Genomic DNA, 19,585 nt, shown 5'->3' on the forward strand with positions numbered 1-19,585 from the left:
CACTGTTCCAGTGTTGAATTTTCATTGTGTCCTTACCGTCTGTCATAGAATCACAGAATGGTTTGGATTGGAAAGGACCTTAAGATCATCCAGTTCCAACCCCCCTGCCATGGGCAGGGACACCTCACACTAAACCATGGCACCCAAGGCTCTGTCCAGCCTGGCCTTGAACCCCACCAGGGATGGAGCATTCACAACTTCCCTGGGCAACCCATTCCAGTGCCTCAGCACCCTTACAGTACAGAATTTCTTCCTTAGATCCAACCTAAACTTCCCCTGTTTAAGTTTGAACCCATCACCCCTTGTCCTGTCACTACAGTCCCTAATGAAGAGTCCCTCCCCAGCATCCTTGTAGGCCCCCTTCCGATACTGGAAGGCTGCTCTGAGGTCTCCATGCAGCCTTCTCTTCTGTCATGGTCATGATAACAGTCTGTTATTGCCGCTGTCTATGGCTTTGTCTCAAATCTGTTCTCCACCAAAACACAGGCCAGCTATGGGACATAAATAGTAATTATCATCTTTTTTTCCTCTGAGGAAATAAGACAATTTCAGTGATTTCACAAGTAAATTACTTTTCCTCTGGAAAACCTGCTGGAAACTGTGCGGAGATCTCCAGTGATGCCAGTGCTCGTGAATTAGTGGGCATGTGCAGGAATGGAAGTCAGATGTAGAATGATAGCAGTTATCAAATGAGTTTGTAACTTACCTCCACAGGCGTTGGTGTGAAGAGATTGAGCAGAAAGCTGAGACTATGATTAATCACATTGCATGAAATGAGGCTTGCACTGCAGTCTGAGCTGTTCTCCAATGTGCACGTCAGGCTATTGAATTCCTAAAGATTCGTTTCCAAAAATATCCCAACTTTAACAATCCAAGAGATCCCCGACTGACTTTGAAAGTGAATTTCAAAGTGTCTCCTAATCTTGTAACACCATCAGCTCTTTATTCCCTTTCCTTCTGTCTTAATGCTAAGGACTAATGGTGATTCATTTTAAATGGGTTAATTCTAAAAATATTGCATATATTTTCATGTGTATTTCATATATAAATGAAAAATAAAGTCTGGGAAATGGGAATTGGTGTAAAGAGAGAAAAAATGAAGACCGTTGTAAAGCAACAAGGAAGGAGGTGAGGAAAAAACCCAAAAGAGGACACGTGGAAGAACAAATGACAGGAATGGAACGTACCTCAAAGAAAACGTTTCTTAATGTGGCTCTGAATGCTCCTCGTCATTTTGTGTGTTCTCTGGTAGGAAGATGATGAGCACAGCTGAATGTATCACTGCCAGAGGAAGTAAGAGAGGCATATTATATTCTGAGGCATATTATAGGTGTCATGCTACAATATATATAACTATGATACAATAGATACATGTTATGATACAATATTTACCTAAATATGACACAATATATGTATTATGATACTATATACGTACATATAAAATATGATACTGTATATGTTTTATGATACAATACATAAAAATCTGATACTATATATATAATAGGATACAATAGATACATGCTCTGATACAATATATATATAAATATGATACAATATATATATGTTATGGTGCAATATATATAATTATGATATGTTCCAGCCCCCTGCCACAGGCAGGGACCCCTTCCACTAGAGCAGCTTGCTCCAAGCCCCTGTGTCCAACCTGGCCTTGAACACTGCCAGGGATGGGGCAGCCACAGCTTCTCTGGGCACCCTGTGCCAGCGCCTCAGCACCCTCCCAGGGAAGAGCTTCTTCCTTATATCCAACCTGAGTCTCCCCTGTTGAAGTTTTAACCCATTACCCTTGAAAACAGCATCTTTCTGACACAGTATTTATATACAGGAGTCAAAAAGGGACAGAGGAATGGTTCGCTGAGGGGAGGCAGCCACAGCTCCATACACATGGGGAGCGGGGGAGCTCCCGCCTGTATCCCTGCCCGCAGCGTCGCCGCCAGCCGCCTGGGGGCGCTGCGCAGCCGCCGGCTCACGGCCGCTCTGGGACTGCGGCCTCGTTGGTGCTGACGGCGGCGGCCCGAGCGGGAGCAGCGGCCTGAGCGGTGGCGAAGTCAGCGGCGGCCTCGGTTGCAGCGGCGGTCGCGCCCGGTCCCCGCCGCACCATGCCCACCGTGGAGGAGCTCTACCGCAACTATGGCATCCTGGCGGACGCCACCGAGACCGTGAGCCAGGTGCGGCGTGCCTGCGGCCTACAAGGCCTCGCTAGGCCCGGGGCTCGAGTAGTGCGGCGGCCCCGCCGCCGCCACGAACGGCTCCAGGCTGGGCGGGCCGGCCGGCCGGGGTCCTGCTGGACGGGATGCTGGGGCCGCAGGACACCCGGCCAGCCCCGCGGCTGTGGCCGCGTAGGTTCCCTCACGGGCGGGGGTGGGAAGCGATGAGCTTCGCGCTGGTGGCTCTGCAGGGACGGCGGCAGCGGCTGTAGTCGCTTTTGCGGCATCTTCCTCTTCCCGTCCTGTCGGCAGTTCTCCTTTTAAACGTGGGCTCAAGGGCACTAGCTGTTTATTAGCTAGAATCAGGGGGCCTTTTGCATGGGAGAGGGGAGTTTCGCCTTAAATAGCGGTAGTTGTTCATGTTTGATCTGTGCGAGCAGTTCCGGAGCGCTCTCCTGCTGAAGGGCTTGTTGGAGGCAGGTGAAGGCTGTTACGGTTTGATAACTGCCTGTAGCTTGTATTTTCCTAAGGCAAGCGTGGAAGGTTGATCCTCACGGATAAAGAGGTTTTTAGCTGTAAAATCCTGGAGAGATATGCCGGTTTTCATAGCGTTACTGAATTAATCAAAGAAGCATGATGCCTTCATGTGTTACCAATACAAAGTATCATGGTTACTTGAAGCTAGTTTTTGAATTTTGTTATGTGTTCATTTTCCTGAGTGGCTGCCTGAAAAAGCAGATTCTTTTGTAATTACTCTATTGTCATAACGTATGTAAGTAGGAAAGCAGCTTTGCACATACGTGGCAATGGGGTTTAAACTGGATAGTACTATGCACGGTCATTCGGAAAGTTCTTCAGGAGAACAAATAGTATAGTAAGTGGCTAGGTGTTGTGCTGTTGGGTTTTTTTAAGCTTTTAGATTCAAGTCCATTCGCTTTGCATGTATAATTATGTACTAGTGAAACAAAGCAGAATCCTTGCAGACAGTTCATAAAAAACATCATCTCAGAGACAACCAAAATACACACAGAAAATGTTGGAAAGTAGGGGAGAGATGCAGAATAAAACAGGTGCTGTTACTGTGCTGCTTTATGAATACATAGTCCACCATCATTTTGACAGTTGTGGTTAGCTTTTATAAGGCAGGGATGGATATCTCAGGGAGGACAGATTGCAGTGTAGTTAAGAAATGCAGCTAGTGCAGATGTGTAAGAACCTCCAAGGGTAAGTATAGAATGATGATTGCTGATATACTCTCCCAGCGTTGCCTTTCCGTAAGCTTGTGGGCTTATGGAGCTAGAGCTAGTGTCTTTATAATTCCTAGGTCTTGCTAGATTCTTTTTCAGCCTTTTTTTTTAACTGATATTTCTGGCATACAGATGTTCTGTGGCAAAATATTCCATTAGCTTTTGTGAAGAAATTGCCCCCTTTGAACTTGTTTGATAATCTTAGTTGATGTCTCCAAGTTTTGCACGCTGAGAAGCCATGAGCAATTGTTCCGTATTCATCTGCTTTATCCCACTTATTCCTTTATTATATCTTAAATTCATGAACCTGATCTCTCACTGCAAGAAAGTCAGTCACCCTGTCTCAAAACTGAAACCTTTTGAGCACAAGAAGAAGAGCAAGGGGACAAACAGGAATGTGACAGTAAGAGAAGTCGTTTAAAAGACTGGAAATGGTGAGCTTGTTAAAGTGTGTTTCAGTTGAGAAAGGGGCTCAGGTGTGATGAGTCTACTCAGGAGCGAAATGAAGGTGAGAACTTGCAAAAAAAACTATTACTAAGCAGGCTTAAAATAAAGAGGAAGATAAACTTTTCTCCATAACACAATGTGCTACTTGTTGCAGGATATTACAGAATTGGTTCAAGAAGTAATCTAGAGAAACTAATGGTGACTTGACAGTTATTGACACTGTCTCTGGCTTAGGATGTTCCTGTATAAAAGATTTGGAGGAAGCATGGAATATTGACTGCAGTTGCCTGCTCTTTTCTTGAGCATTACAAGCTCCTGCCTGAGCTGCACTTTGACTAAATGACAGGAGTAGCAAAGACGAAGGCATATAAATTCATGGAACACAAACTACTCTGTTCCATTGCGGTATGACTGCTATTTTAACATGTATTAAATAATTTGTTCCACAGAAAAGTTATTCTTAATGTGCAGTCTGAGAACCTGGGACTGTACTAATGTGTATCCCATTGTTAGTTTATGCTGGCTCTTTCTGCCTTTGCTGTTGAGTACACTGTGTTGGCACAGCTGCAGAACAAACTGGGATGGGGATCAGCTGAAAAGCAGTCATTTTATTCCTTGGTTATTTTTCTTCCAGATCCATGCCCCAGTCCAGTTCAGAATCTGGCACCAGGGACACCTATCAACAAGGTTTAGAGAGTGTTGAAGGAGCATTGGTACTGAGTGTTCAAACACAACTTCCTTTAGAGAGAATTAATGCCCTGTGCTGCTTTGTCAATTGGGATCTGTTTGCTCTGGGTGAACTTTCATGTGGTGTAAGAGCGACAGTGTATGTGGCTCTGGGAAATTTAAATCAAGTGTCCTGTGCTGTTGTTGCTGTTCAAAGTTGTCTAAAACATGTTCATAACCATAAGGAAAATTAATGCTAGAACTGATTTCTGCTATTATCCTAATACTACTGACTTTTCTTTTGCAAGCACATAGCTAACCACAAGAAAGTCTTCAATTTATTCTAAAGTTCCTGCAGGCACAAAATTGGTATGTCTGTGTGATTCTAGTTGGAGCAGGTAGAGAATATCCTATTCTGTTCCTGAAGTGTTTGTTTCTATATTTCAGCTGGAGATTTACCTTTTTTTTTGTATAGTCTCTATTCAACGCATCTTTTAAGAGCCATGTTTTATCTCAGGTTAACTGCTTGAATAGATGCCATTAGATTAGGTTAACTGCCATTGAATTAGATGCCAATAGATGCTAATAGATTAGCCCTATGTATGTTAAAAGTTATGTGATCTGTTCCAGTGGCACGGTTTTTATGAGAAGTAGCCTCTCCTTGAGAGATGGTAAATAGGCAGAAGGTAGAAATCCCTTGAAAACCTGCCCAAGTTTAGTGAAGGTAATCATGTCATTCCTTGAGTCTGCACTAATGTAATAGCAAGAGCTGTTAGCCTTAGGGCTGGCAGTTTGAATGTAGGCATTTGATAGGCACTTGAACAAAGGAACCAGAGTAACAGTAAAAAACAGACAATAGAGGCAAATTTTACTAAATGGCACAGTTATATTGGTCTAAGAGATAAATGTATTTTTTTGTATGAAGCTTGTATAATATAGCTTACATAGCAGAATAATGAATGGAAGAGGAAAAAATCCTTGTCTTCAGAATAAGCCTAGATTTCTCTTAATTGTGTTCTGTTTCTCCTCTTCTAGCATAAGGATGCGTACCAGGTGATCTTGGATGGCGTGAAGGGAGGTGCCAAGGAGAAGAGACTTGCAGCTCAGTTTATACCTAAGTTCTTCAAGCATTTTCCTGAGCTAGCTGACTCTGCTATCAATGCTCAGTTGGACCTCTGTGAGGATGAAGATGTTTCTGTAAGAATAAGAACCTTGTAGCAAGTTGATACATTGAATTTATATTCTTATTAGTCCTTTGGGTTATATTCCTGTTATATGATGGTATGGGAAAATACATAAGTTTCCATTTGTCCTTTTCACTCAATTATTGATCAAAGGAATGGCTGTATAGAAAGAAACATAGAAAAAAACCCAGTTTATTTGCACATCTATTACATTTTGTCTTTTTAAAAAGTGCTTTATGGTAATTGATCATAATAAAATCCTGCAGGGAGGCAAGAAAACTTTTCACAACCAGGAGCCATGGGGATATGATTCTGAATGTAGTATTCTTGCAGAAGTCTTGAGATGCTTCATGCTGCTTCTGTGCTGTTGCTAGAAGCTGTACCTTTGAAATTACTTTGATCATACTTTGGTTATTACTGTAGTGATAGGACAAGGGGTAACAGGTTCAAACTTAAACAGGGGAAATTTAGATTGGATATAAGGAAGAAGTTCTTTCCTGTTAGGGTGCTGAGGCGCCTGAATGGGTTGCCCAGGAAAGCTGTGAATGCTCCATCCCTAGAGGTGTTCAAGGCCAGGTTGGACAGAGCCTTGGGTGCCATGGTTTAGTGTGAGGTGTCCCTGCCCATGGCAGGGGGTTGGAACTGGATGATCTTAAGGTCCTTTCCAACCCAAACCATTCTATGATTCTATGGTTTTCAGATGTTAAATGATTTGGGCAAATCATTCAAGGTTTATTGTCAGCGCCAAACCTAGAGTTCCTTTCTGCCATGTGCACCACTGAGAACTATCCTTCCCTTTAGCAAATAAGACTCCACAGTAACACAGATTTTGTTGGTCAAATGAATGATTTTGTGAATAGAGGTGCTGCTTGAATTTGTTTTTTCTCCACTGCTGCTTAGATCTGAGAAAAAGACATAATAGTTTCATAGCAAATAGGAAGTTTAAACTGCCATTAAAGTCTGAAATTTGTATTTCACTTTCTGAATATGACACTCCTGTTAAAAGAAAGTGGTTCATTTCTCAAATTTGGCTGATTTATGTGCTAAATGTGGTTAGTTGAATTGCCTGACTTATGGTCTATTATTATTTAAATATATTAATTCCATAATACTGACCATTTTGGCAGATCCGGCGACAAGCAATCAAGGAATTGCCTCAGTTTGCCACTGGAGATAATCTTCCTCGGGTAGCAGACATACTGACCCAGCTCCTGCAGTCAGGTAGGAAATGTTGGTAGTTTCCTGATTTATCTCCTTGTGACACCTCTGAAAACATCTGCAGTTTTGTTCTAGAAGACACTTTCTGTTGATTCATAATTGGTTACAAAGCAGTTTGTCCCAGTCTCTTTCATGTCCTGCTGCTGCTCTTTCCACCACCCTTTTTATGTTCGCCGTACAGTTAGGCTGCTACTTCTGCTGATAGGTCTCTCATTCTAATCTAAACTGAAAATCTTTCTTTAAAGTGGACTTTATTTGGTTTTATTCAAGTTCTCTTAAAGCATGTATAGAAAAAAGGGGAAGGGAGAGGGAAACAACAACAAAACCCTTTCCAGTTATGGACTGCAGCAAGTTGCCTTCTGAAAAAAGTTATTGAGTTGCTAATCCAAGTACTCAGGAGCTTTAAAAATCCTGAAGGCATATTCTTCCATACAGTGCATTTTTGGTACAAAATAAATCCCAAATTTAATGTATAGTATGTACTTTTTTTTTTAACCTCAGTAAGTTACAGAGTGTTAAATACTAGGTCTTGAAATTGATGTTAAAAATGCATGATCAAGTCTCTTCTTATTGGAAGAGTTGGGGTTCTTTTAGGACTTGAATATTTCTCTAGTTCAGGAAGAAAATGGTTTCTTCCACCTAGAAATACTGTAGAGGACTTCAGAATTTGAAAAGCAATAACTATTTAACCTTAATTTACTAAAAGTCAGCTTGTTTATTCATATGTTCCTTAAATTTACTGAATATATTTAATAATAACTTCCCTTCAAGTTTTCATTTCTATCAAGTTTGTGATGTTAAAGTTCTGGCAGAGAGGCTAAAGTGGCAAATAACCTCTTTGCTTTGCTTTCAGTCTAGTAGTCATTAAAAATACAAGTTTATGTTGTTTATAATCAAATGCTGAGGGTGGAATACTTCTTGTGTGATACCAGGGATCTTTCTTTGGTTTTCTGCTCTAATGTTTGCATTTCAAAGATATCCATATTGTTCTTTTTTCTCTCTTCAGATGATTCTGCAGAATTCAACTTGGTGAACAATGCTTTGCTCAGTATATTTAAGATGGATGCTAAAGGTAAAGAACATATCTTTATATAAATATATTTTAATAATAGTTCCCAGTCTCTAGTATCATGAGAACAGGACTCAGTTTTGTATCTTCTTAGTACAATTCAGAAGTGAGACACAAAGTCACCTCTTGGTTTTTACAAAACATACTGAATTTTTCAATGATTTTGGATTGGAATTGTACAACCCAAGAAAAAAATGTGGATACTTACATCAGTTATGATTTTTCATCAAAGTTAGTACAGCAAATATTTCACAGTCTTAGAGGAGGAAACTTCTTTGCAGGGAGAGTTCAGCTTTTCTAGAATCGTTGTGTTACCTGATTTATTCTCCATTCAGGGACTTTGGGTGGCTTATTCAGTCAAATTCTTCAGGGAGAGGATATTGTGAGAGAGCGAGCCATCAAGTTCCTCTCCACAAAGCTCAAAACCCTGCCTGAGGAGGTGATGACAAAGGAGGTAGAAGAGTTCATATTGACTGAATCAAAGAAGGTGAGTGTCTTATTTCAGTACAACCGTAAGGTTTATTAAACCATGCCTTATCACTGGCATTGCTTTGTTTAAACCACATGTAGGGTTAAGCATTGTACAAATGCTTCTAGTTATCCTATTCTGTTACACTCCAAACTTTGCAGCAGTTTTTGTAGGAACATTAAAATAAGCTCTTCTCATTTTGTAAGAGTCACTTCTATTAGAACCATAGAATCATTCACATGGGAAAGGGACTTTGGGAGATAGATGACTTCAGTGAATTGTGCTCAGCTTGATTCAGATTGGATTTTTCAGTGCTTTGTCCAGTGGGTTTTGAACACCTCTAATATATACGCCTCTTTATATACACCTCTGTCACACCTCTTAATCCAGTTGAAGCTCCAGTTTCGATTTTGTGTCATTCTCACCCTGTCCACCTCAGTAAAGAACCTGGCTCCTATTCTTGGTGACTTGCTCTTCATTACTGGGAGATGAGTGGTAGGTTGCCTCATCCCATTATGACTTTTTTCCTTTAAGCTGAAAAAGCCCAATTCCTTAAGCTCTCCTCACAGATCACGTGCTCTAGACACTGGTAACCTTGGTGGTTGGGCTTTCTGCAGCTTATCAACTTCCTCATACAGACAGACCCAACACTAGGTGCAGCATTCCAGGTATAGCTGTCCTTGGTTCAGCATTAGCAGTCATGTTTTCTCCTTGGTAGCTGGTGCAGCGCTGTGTTTTGACTTTCAGCTTGGGAACGGTGGTGATAGCACCTATGTTTGTAGTTACTGCTCAAATGTTTACTCTGGCCAAGGACTTCCTGAGCTCATGCTCTACCAGGGAGGAGGGGAGGCCGGAAGGAAGGAGAGACAGGACACCTGACCCAGGCTAGCCAGAGGTATTCCATACCACAGCACGTCATGCCCAGGATGTAACCGAAAGTTACCCGGAAGGGTTAAAGCTCTGGAGGGTTGGAGGAGGTGTCAGTTGGTGCTCAGTTGGGCAGGGTGGGGTGAGTTAGGGTCGGCAGGTGGTGAGGTGTATTCTCTTCACTTGTTATTTTCTTTATCATTATTACTATTAGTAGTAGTTATTTATGTTATACCTTAGTTATTAAACTGTTCTTATCTCAACCCGTGGGAGCTACATTCTTTGCATTCTCCTTCCTAACTCTCCAGGAGCTGGAGAAGCAAATTAGGGGGGGAGTGAGTGAATGAGCTCTGTGCTTCTTGGTTTTAAACCATGACAATAGCAAAGGAGAATCTTCAGTCCCTTTGCTTCTCTCAGTCTACTGGCCATGCTCTTTTTGTAGTGCAGGAACACTGTTAATCACCCAAGGAATGCTACTGACATGTTTATCCTGCTGTCCTCCAGAACCCTCAGGGTCTTTTCAGTAGAGCAGTTCCCCAGCCACTCAGTCCCCAGCATGTGCTGATGCTGATGCAGGGAAGTCAGCTCATCCCCAGTGTAGGACTCTGCGTTGGTGTTTATTGAATTCCATAAGATTCCTGTAAACTCTACATGCTGAGAAAGATGCAAAAAGTATTAAAGCAATTAATAATGAGTAGATACTTATTTACTGTTTATTCTGCCTGAAGCATACAACTTTGCTAGATAAGAAATTTGTTCTTAAAATTAGAATCCAAGAAAAATAATATTTCTTATGCACAACTTGATGGTAGTTAACTTTGATTTGGGGGTGCATACACTTATACTGCATGTTTTCATGTGTTCCTTTATATCTTTAAATAACAAGAAGCCGAATTTAAATGCTTACTATTTGCATACTTTACCTTTTCAGATCAATTGAGTTTGACTTGGAGGTTTGCAAATTACCAACTTAACAACTATGTTGTCTGCAATTCTCTTAAGGTGCTGGAAGATGTAACGGGTGAAGAATTTGTTCTGTTCATGAAGATATTGTCTGGACTAAAAAGCTTACAGACAGTAAGTGGGAGGCAACAACTAGTGGAGCTGGTGGCTGAACAAGCTGACCTGGAACAAACATTCAATCCATCTGACCCAGACTGTGTGGACAGACTTCTGCAATGTACCCGGCAGGCAGTGCCACTCTTCTCAGTATGTATTTGTTTGCTTTGCATGAGGAATATTGTGGAAAGTTAATGGCTGTAATTACTCTTTGGTGTTGTCAATGATTATGTTAGAATGAGAGTGTATCAGTACCTCTCCACCTTCAGCTTCTAATGCATTAAAATGTTGGAAACATCCTTAAGGCCTCTGAATACAAAGTTCTTTTGTGTTATTCTCTGCCCTTGACATTTGCTTTCAAATTTAAGATGTTACAGTAAATTATGATAAAATTCTCACATTAGGTTCATACATGTATGAGTTAGATTATTTTATATCTAATGCCAGACAATTGCAGTGTTTAAAGACCTGTTGGGTTGTAGGCAGTTTTCAGCCCCTGTTGCAGACAGCCTCTGAGTTTAAGCTACTTGGAAGAGTCTGTGTTGTCGGAGTTGCAGGGAATTCAGTAAAGCTTTAAGGAGTAGCTGTGTGGTAGGCACTTATGTAGGAGGTTGGTGGAGTGATGGGAAGAAACATTCAGAGTAACCTGAATAATGTGGTGTTCTCTGCAGAAAAACGTTCATTCCACGAAATTTGTTACTTACTTCTGTGAGCATGTTCTGCCAAACCTTGGTTCTTTGACTACGCCAGTAGAGGGTCTTGATATCCAGTTAGAGGTAAGTTAAAGCTAAAATGTCTTTGAAATCATAGAAAAATGTAGGCACCTTAGATGAAGACAGCTGTTTAAAAATTGGGAACTCCTTTCTTAGGGGGTTTTCTGTTCTTGGCTAGGAGGGATAGTAGTTAAACTAGAGAAGTTTGCTGTACTGAGGCATGGCTGATCATTGCCTTTTAAAGCATGTGTCATTAGTTCCCAGCTTCGAGGCAAGGCTGGACTAACTAGATCAGTGTAATCATTTTTATATTGCTGTCAATCTTTTTAAAGCACATAGCAGTTACTGAATTGATTGTTGCATAAATTAGATGTGGCTTGTGTTAATTTTGCCTCCTAAGGGAGTGGCTTCATGTCTGTAATTCTGCTTATGTTAATCAGTGCTGCAGCTTCAGTTACATTTCCGAGTCTCACTTTGAAGGTGAGCTGTGCTGCAGATGTGGGACAGGAAGCTTTGTTTATTTGTTGACTCATGATGCCTGTTGGGATTAGACACACAAACCTGTGTTTCTGTTTGAGGACATGGAAATCAGACCGGGCATGTTCCTCCTTGTTGTCTTGCCTGATGTTTGGGTTTCACTGTAATAGCTGACCTCTGCTCTGCAGCCTTAATGATGTGAGGTTTACACTTTTAGGCTTAAAGTTAAGCCTTTTTACTCTTTCATTAACACACAAAAACCTGGCTGTCCTTACATGTAGGTTTTGAAGCTGCTTGCTGAAATGAGCTCATTTTGTGGCGATATGGAAAAGCTTGAATCAAATTTGAAGAAGCTGTTTGATAAATTACTGGTAAGTCTCATTCAATTTTTAGTGGTTTAGTGCAAAACACTAAAAAAGTTCTCATCAAAACAAGTTATTTTTATCTATTAATCTACTCATCCTTTTTCTGAAGTGGCTATTTCAAAGATAGCTCTGTCCATGATAAAGGTCAAACGTCATTTTGCAATTCAAAGCCTTTATAGAGAGCTGTTACCTGCATCACGTTTTAAATCCAGGAAACTCATGTGGTTTTGTTCTTAGTATTGTAATTATGAGGGACTCATGTTGATCCTGTTAAAGGCTGTATCTGCGCTGACAGTTTTAAGCAAATTCAGTGCTGTTTCAGAAGCCCTGGTGTAGTACATTGTTGCTTCCTGTGGTAGCAGTGCTGCTGTTAATGTTTGCTCTGAGTTAGAGGTGTCAAGTCACATAAGTATAGGCAGACTACCTGCACCAGGACTTCATGCAGCGGTTCATCACATTAGTATAGGGATGAGGGGTACTTCTTAAAATGTCAGCATAAATACATCCTCCAGTTCATACACTGCAAAAGATCAGTGTGAGTGTGTAAATGTATCTCATGAATTTGTTTTTCCTTTCTGTTTGTTAGGAGTATATGCCCCTTCCTCCAGAGGAAGCAGAGAATGGGGAAAATGCTGGCAGTGAAGAGCCCAAGTTGCAGTTCAGTTATGTGGAGTGTTTGTTGTACAGCTTCCATCAGCTGGGACGTAAGCTTCCAGACTTCCTCACAGCCAAACTGAATGCTGAGAAACTGAAAGACTTTAAAATCAGGTAATCAATGAGAGACAAGTGTTAAGGGTTCTGTTACAAAATATGGATTATTACATGCTCATGAAGCACAAATCAGATTGGTGAAAGACTTTTGAGTGTTTTTCGTAAAAGGGAAAGAGATTCCAGCTTCCCTTTGCTTGTGCTTTTATTTTATGGGAATATGTTATTAACAGATAGCTTTTAAATCTTTTAGGCTACAGTATTTTGCTCGAGGGTTGCAGGTGTATATTCGACAGCTTCGTCTCGCACTTCAAGGCAAAACAGGAGAAGCTTTGAAAACAGAGGAGGTAAGTATTGATCAGGAATGCTGATTTTTCTAACTGAGCTTATCAGAGTAACCATTGGCACACATTAGTGGGCTGCAATCTGTTGTAAGCAGGCAAACAGATGAAGGCAGTAATACTGCTAACATTATTGCAAATGGATCTTAATCAATGCTGCATTTTGCAAGCTAAGGTGATACTTTAGTTTCTACTGTCAGCTACTCTCTGCATCCCCATGTATTTGGTGTAACTGTGCTTCTGGTTCTGTTTTGAAGGGGAAACCTTCATATATGGGGAGGGATTTAGTGGGAAGTACACTGGAACATGAAAAACAACTAGAGTAAAACTGCAAGAAACCTAAAAGTAGTTGTAATGAAAACTCAGAAGTGTACACACCTATTACTATTACTATTGCTGTAGCAATTCACTCAGGAAGAGCAGTTTAATGGCATAACTTCATCAAGTGCAGTTGACGTAATTTAAAGCTACTGGAATAGGTGCTCAGTCATGTTTCTTTTTTTACAGAACAAGATAAAAGTGGTTGCCTTGAAAATAACCAACAACATTAATGTTTTAATCAAGGTAAGTCCTCACATTGTGAAGGAGTAAATACACAGCAGAGTAACCTGTACAGGGCAAAGGAATAGATTTGATCAAAGTTGTACTGTGTTAGTGTTTGCCAGCTCAGGGTTGCTGCTGCTTTGCTGTGGTGAGACCCTTTTTTACAGCACTAGCTGCACCAGGAGCAGAAGACCTTGCTGTAGGGGTCTGGATTCTGGCCATGCCTTTTTCCTTGCAATTTCCCTTTCCTGCAGTTACAGGGACTGTAAGGAATAGTTTGAAGAAGTGCAGGAGATGTAAAGGAGGGAGGAGGCAAAGCCAGCTGCCACTCAGAACCTTCTCCAGGGAGTCTAGGAGAGAAAGGTTGCAGGAAGAGACTTCAGAGCCCTCAAAACCATTCTGATTACTTCTAACCACGTTTTCTTCTCTTTCTTCACTTCCCATCTAATTTACCACAATGAACCAAAAACTTTGGCTACAGTATTGAGAGGCTTATCTTTTACTATCATAGGGATATGAGATGTCTCCCTGCAGGGACTATTGTAGTTCATTATAAGATGCTTGATGTGCAGAGGGAGAGAGAGAGAAAGCATATAATGTCAGTATAAGACATTACTTTGTTAGTATAAATCTCATTTGAATTTCCTAGTGAAGTCTCATGTAGCCAGATAAGGCAGTAAGGCACCTTCTCCCTCTGCCATGGGACTTCATAAAGGATTGGAAATCATAGGAACATAACTGTTATTGTGGAGTCTCAGTAGGTAGTTAAAGTTTTGAAGTGCAGTTAATGTGAATTTAACTGTAGAATAAACTCTGATTTTGCCTCTGTAGGATCTCTTCCACATTCCTCCTTCCTACAAAAGTACAGTTACACTGTCCTGGAAACCAGTGCAGAAGGCAGATGCAAGGTGAGAGTTCTTCATTAAAAGAATAAAAACAGTGGTGTTAATTTTTGTTACTTACAAAATAAAGATCCCAAGATGTGCATATGTATATATATATATATGCACACACACATACGTAATCCAGAACATGTGAGCTAAAAGTTTCACAATCCAAAATAACATCCATCCTGGAAGGATTTAAGGCTGTGGAATGATAATATTATTCTTCCTTTAGGGATATAATAGACCAATCACCTGGGGACTACCTTATTTCCTCTTTTGAAGTGCTATTCAGGGCATCTTCATTTGCTGCTTCTAGCTTCCAGTGGTTCATCTTTCTGGCTGAACTGCTATTCCTGTACTTGTCACTACAGGGGTATAATGATCTGTTTTTGTTTTCTTCTGTCAGTCAAAAAAGAACAAGTGAAGATACAACCTCAAGTTCACCCCCAAAGAAATCTTCGGCAGGACCAAAAAGGGATGCCAGGCAAATATATAATCCTCCCAGTGGAAAATACAGCAGTAACCTGGGTAGTTTTTCTTATGGTAAGTTAGGCAGCTTGGAAAAAGCTTTGTGTAGTGACAGTTGTGCCTTGGGTGGGGGGAACATACAAATTAATCCAAGTCACTATCCCATTCTCATGAGATCAGATTGCCCTGTCATCTGTTTTTGTGTGTAATGGGCTCTTTCTAGCTCATTACAATGTTTGAGTGTTACCAGCCTATAAACTTAGGTCCTTTGCATGTTTTAATACATAGAGTTAGTAATTGAACTGTTATGTTCTTTGTTATGACATACAGCACTTGCACCCCAAATGTCCCATTGGACAGACCAGTTGCTGCAAGTGGCAGAGCTGGGCCACCTCGTGTCATACAGCTGGACTGGTGTTGAATTCCTATTGCAGCCACTGCTGATGTTGCAGACCTGATCCAAAACTCCTAGGAGCTGTCAGGTTCACTGTGCATACACAGTTATGTACTGATGCTTCCAGACTGATTCTTTCTCTCTGCAAGTCATATTTCTGGGCAAAGCATGAGAGTAGTTGCAGAGTGGATGAATAGGGCCAACTATGGCAGCACCCTGTTCTTGATGCCTTCCCTGTAGGCCCATTGGTCCTGCCTCTGTCAGGTAAACAGTCTAAAAATCACCCGTGCCCATAGGCTGAAAAACTGATATGAAGCACTGGTTTTTATATGAAACAAAGTGAAAAGGTGAATCTATTGCAAATTTCTTACTGCAGGTGATGCACCTGTGTCTTTTAAGATAAGCTTGTAGTCCTACAGTTACAAAAATCAGGTTTACAACCAAGTGTTTTACTGCTTGCTGCTGTTTCTTGTTAGTGAGATGCTTAGGCCTCTGATCAGCTTTTGCTTTCTGTACTCTTTAAAATAAGCACATAGTTCTCTTTGTAGATTAATATGAATTGTATTTTAAGACTGTGCATACAGAGAAAGCATGGAGGGGAAATGAGATTTTGATATCAAACAAATCCAAAAAAACTTTAACAAAGTGTTTTTGGGGTTGCTTTTGCTGTGATCAGATTGTTCTTAGTGAAGGGAAAGGAAAACACTTCTATCACATACAAATAGTTTGTGTAGTATCTATTTAGGTCTGAGATTTTTGATTAGATATAGTTATGAGCCCAGCAAAAAAACTTAATTGTATTGCTTGTAACTCAATGTTAAGGAGAGAAAAGAACAGGTAGACTGGCAAAGTTGTGGGTTTCTATCATTTTATAAAGTCATTTCAGACCAACACCTCAAGACAGACAGGGTGTTACTGGACAGAAGGATGAGCTAAGTAACCTAATGAAGTTCCTTACAGATCAGTTTTCAATCCTGTGACAGTGGATTGGCCGAAGTATCAATAATGGGACTTTTTTTATCATAATGTCAGTATGCAAAGGACTGCATTTAATTTATAGAAGCTAATTCTCCTGGCCTCCTTTTAGAAATAGTGGTGTCTGTTGTCCATCAAAGCGTAACTAACCTCAGAGGCTTCAGTCAGCCTTCAGTACCTCCAGTTATTGCTGTTTAACCTGTACACGGCACAAAACCTGCATGAAAAGTTTTGACTTCTTTTTCAGAGCAAAGAGGTGGTTTCCGGGGTGGCCGAGGAAGAGGCTGGGGAGGACGTGGCAATCGTAGCCGAGGAAGAATCTACTGAGGAAAGCACTGAAGTCTTCCATGCCCTGCAGGGGCTAAAACGAAAGTGCTACTCAGCAAGTTTGCTTGCAGTACTGCTTCCTTCAAGGACTGCCTTCCACTGAGACTGACTTAAGTGTTCTTTATACCTTTGTATGTATGATCTACTTTTCTAACGGACTACAACTTGTCCATAGTGAAACTACAACTGTATTTTTGGATGCTTCCAGTTAGCAGTTTTGGGTTCTTTATTTTTGAAGTGTCTTCAGGATTCAAAATTGGAAAAGAGTGTAGAATTTTATCAAAAGCTACATCTTGACAGTTTGTACATTAACCTAAAAATTAGCTAGTGCATAACTGAAACTATATAATTGAGTTTATCTATTAAATAATGGATAGGAAAGGCATGGCAACAGATACATGTCAGATAAGCTTAGCAGCTGAACTAATCCTTTCCTCATCTGTATAACCACATTTTGCAATATGTGGAGAAGAGTACTGTTAAATTTGTTTTGATTTCCTTCTTTTTTTTAATTGACTTGAATGAGATCCATGCTGGTTTTATAAAGTTTGCAACAACTTTTGCCTGTAGCATGAAGCAGTCCTTTTACTTAGAGATGTGGAAAATTGTGGTGGCTTTTGGTTTGCACATCTTAACTCTTCTCCGTGCATTGTAATGCAGAAAGTGATGTTTTGCAAATTCATTTTTAATGTTGAAAATAAATATGAGCATAGAGTTATGCTGTGAAATTTCACTCCATGAACAGGAAAACCAATAAATGACGAGAGTTCTTACAGGAATGAGTAAAGACTGATGCAGTGATTAAGCTTCATAGGTTGGAGCTGGACTGTAGCAATATCTGGCTCTTTTCTATGGTTTGCAGGTTTCTGGATTAGTTGGCACTTGAGGGTTGGTTTCAGTTTTGGTTTGGTTTTGTGGGGTTTTTGATTTAATTTTTTCAAACAATACAGTTGCATTTTAAAAATATATAAATAAAATCATATTTTGAGTAACACTGAAAAAAATCCAGCTATGTAGTTCGATTCACATGGAAAAGGTAACAATTCCATGCTACTTTTTTGTCCATAGCAACTTAGGATTCTTATTTACTGGTGTACACCCAGAAAATACAATGTAAGAGCACAATGCTTTGGGGGTTTTTTTTATTCTCACCATTCAAACTTTTACTTCTCAGGTCATTCAGCATTGTAAAGGAAATAGCAGGTAGTAAAAAGAAGTTGAGACAGAGGAAAAGAATTTTAATAAGTGTTCCAGGGCGTGTTGATGTAAAATAGCTTAGACTTTAGAAGAATGAAGATTATTCCTTACCCTTTTCTTTGGTCCAGCCATTTGATATCCACAGACAAATGCCTGAAAGTGATGTTTCCCTACCTAGTTCCATTTGTATTAGCTTGTGAACCTGACTCAGGTGTCTTCCTTAATACTCTTTGGTATTTATCTCTACAATCAGAAGGCCAGAATATGAGAAATATGACCAAGTTAGGAGACATTGATGCTGGTTTTGCTTCATTCTGGAGCAGGAGGCAGCAAACTTTGGACATTCCAGGACACGTGAGCCGTTTCTGATTACACGCCAGGTGCTAAACTCAAGATTTGTCACTAAAACCGACAAACTTGGCAAAAACCTTTCAAGTACAAATTTGTGAGGTCAAAATATAACTCTGAAAATAAGCACTAGATGGGTAATAAGCTTCCACTGGGGAAAACAATACATTTTGCACTTGTGGCTGTCATTTGTGTTTTGAAGGGCTTTAAAAGTATAATCTCAAAGCCTAAACATAGCGTGTATTTAGACTAATAACCAGGTACTAGCAGCTTCCTTCCTTGACTTTTGAGTGAGTTTTCTTTAGGGGACTCCTGTTTTCAGAGGTGATGTGCAAAGTTCTTGTGGCCTCAGAAGTAGTTGATTCTCCCTTTCTCCTCCTAGTTTCATATTTCATCTCTTGTGGAGACACCTTTTTACCATCCTGTTGAATTGTACATGTTCCCTTATGCTTTTGGAATAAATTCATTTTGTAATTTTGTTTGGCTCACTGTTTGACAGTTACTCTGCAGCATTTTGTGTTGGCTTAGTAAAAGGGTACTGTGGTACCTTGTTTTAGTGCCTTACTCCTTAGATTGCTATAGATGTTTGCCACTAATGAATAGATCTTAGGTGAAACAGATAATGTAATCTTGCTATTAAGCAATTCAACTTGGGTTGCCTTGGGTGCCATGGTTTAGTGTGTGGTGTCCCTGCCCATGGCAGGGGGTTGGATCTAGATGATCTTAAGACTCTTTCCAACCCAAACCATTCTTTGATTCTAACTTTTAAATGCAAAATTCTGAGTAGTATTCAGCAAAAGCTGCATGTCATAGATGTTATATAGGAATTATCATGTGAAAAGGAGTCATTCATTGTCTTTTATCACCTAAATGTTGATAGTGCAGTAAAATTTGTATCTTATGGTAGAGCAAGAGTGGATTGGAGCAGCAGCCTGTACGTGGTGGGGTTCATTTTGGGGTCTTTTAGGTGAAATCTGTAATATACAGGAACACTGGCATCAGTAACGAACTATTGTGGGAATATATATTCTTTATCCTGAAAGATGACTGAATGCCTTGCATTAATTGAATAGCTGTGACCCCGTTTGTAAGCATTTTTTTCCTTGTTTGTATTTATAGGTTTATATGTTATATATGCTATATATGTTATAGGTATATGTCAAATGTATGTTCCAGGCTCCGGGAAGTTGGGCGCCAAACAGCAGACCTGTTTGCACCTTGCTTCCAAACTCGAGAGGTCAAACTGACCAACATCTGAATGTGATAGCTTCTAGAGCTCACTCAGGGCTGGGTAAGGAGACTGGTGCTGCTGGGTTCGTATTTACTGTTGACTGGCACAGGGTTTATGTAACTGTAAAGCATCAGGAGGGATGCACGTCAGAGCTACCTTCACCCCGCTCCTCCGTGAGCCGGCACTGTGGACAGCCGCCGGCACAGTTCCGTTTGCTGTT

General features: G+C 40.5%; 1 protein-coding gene across 1 annotated transcript; it reads left to right on the top strand.

The window, feature by feature from the left end:
• The first annotated feature begins 1,987 nt into the window (after window positions 1-1,987).
• Window positions 1,988-17,714, top strand: API5 (apoptosis inhibitor 5). Its single transcript, XM_034062029.1, has 14 exons — window positions 1,988-2,186; window positions 5,561-5,722; window positions 6,837-6,930; window positions 7,934-7,999; window positions 8,332-8,483; window positions 10,335-10,541; window positions 11,063-11,167; window positions 11,863-11,952; window positions 12,533-12,714; window positions 12,908-13,001; window positions 13,503-13,559; window positions 14,370-14,446; window positions 14,832-14,968; window positions 16,510-17,714. The coding sequence occupies exons 1-14, from the start codon at window positions 2,118-2,120 to the stop codon at window positions 16,587-16,589; spliced, it is 1,572 nt and encodes a 523-aa protein (XP_033917920.1). The 5' UTR covers window positions 1,988-2,117; the 3' UTR covers window positions 16,590-17,714.
• Window positions 17,715-19,585: the final 1,871 nt, after the last annotated feature.

The sequence above is a fragment of the Melopsittacus undulatus genome, chromosome 4 (assembly GCF_012275295.1).
Source record: "Melopsittacus undulatus isolate bMelUnd1 chromosome 4, bMelUnd1.mat.Z, whole genome shotgun sequence".
NCBI classification, from domain to species: domain Eukaryota; kingdom Metazoa; phylum Chordata; class Aves; order Psittaciformes; family Psittaculidae; genus Melopsittacus; species Melopsittacus undulatus.

Coding starts and splice junctions, on each gene's coding strand:
- API5 (XM_034062029.1), top strand. CDS start 2,118: ATGCCCACCGTGGAGGAGCTCTACCGCAACTATGGCATCCTGGCGGAC. Junction 10,542..11,062: donor AGGCAGTGCCACTCTTCTCA/GTATGTATTTGT, acceptor TGTTCTCTGCAG/AAAAACGTTCATTCCACGAA. Junction 14,969..16,509: donor CCTGGGTAGTTTTTCTTATG/GTAAGTTAGGCA, acceptor CTTCTTTTTCAG/AGCAAAGAGGTGGTTTCCGG.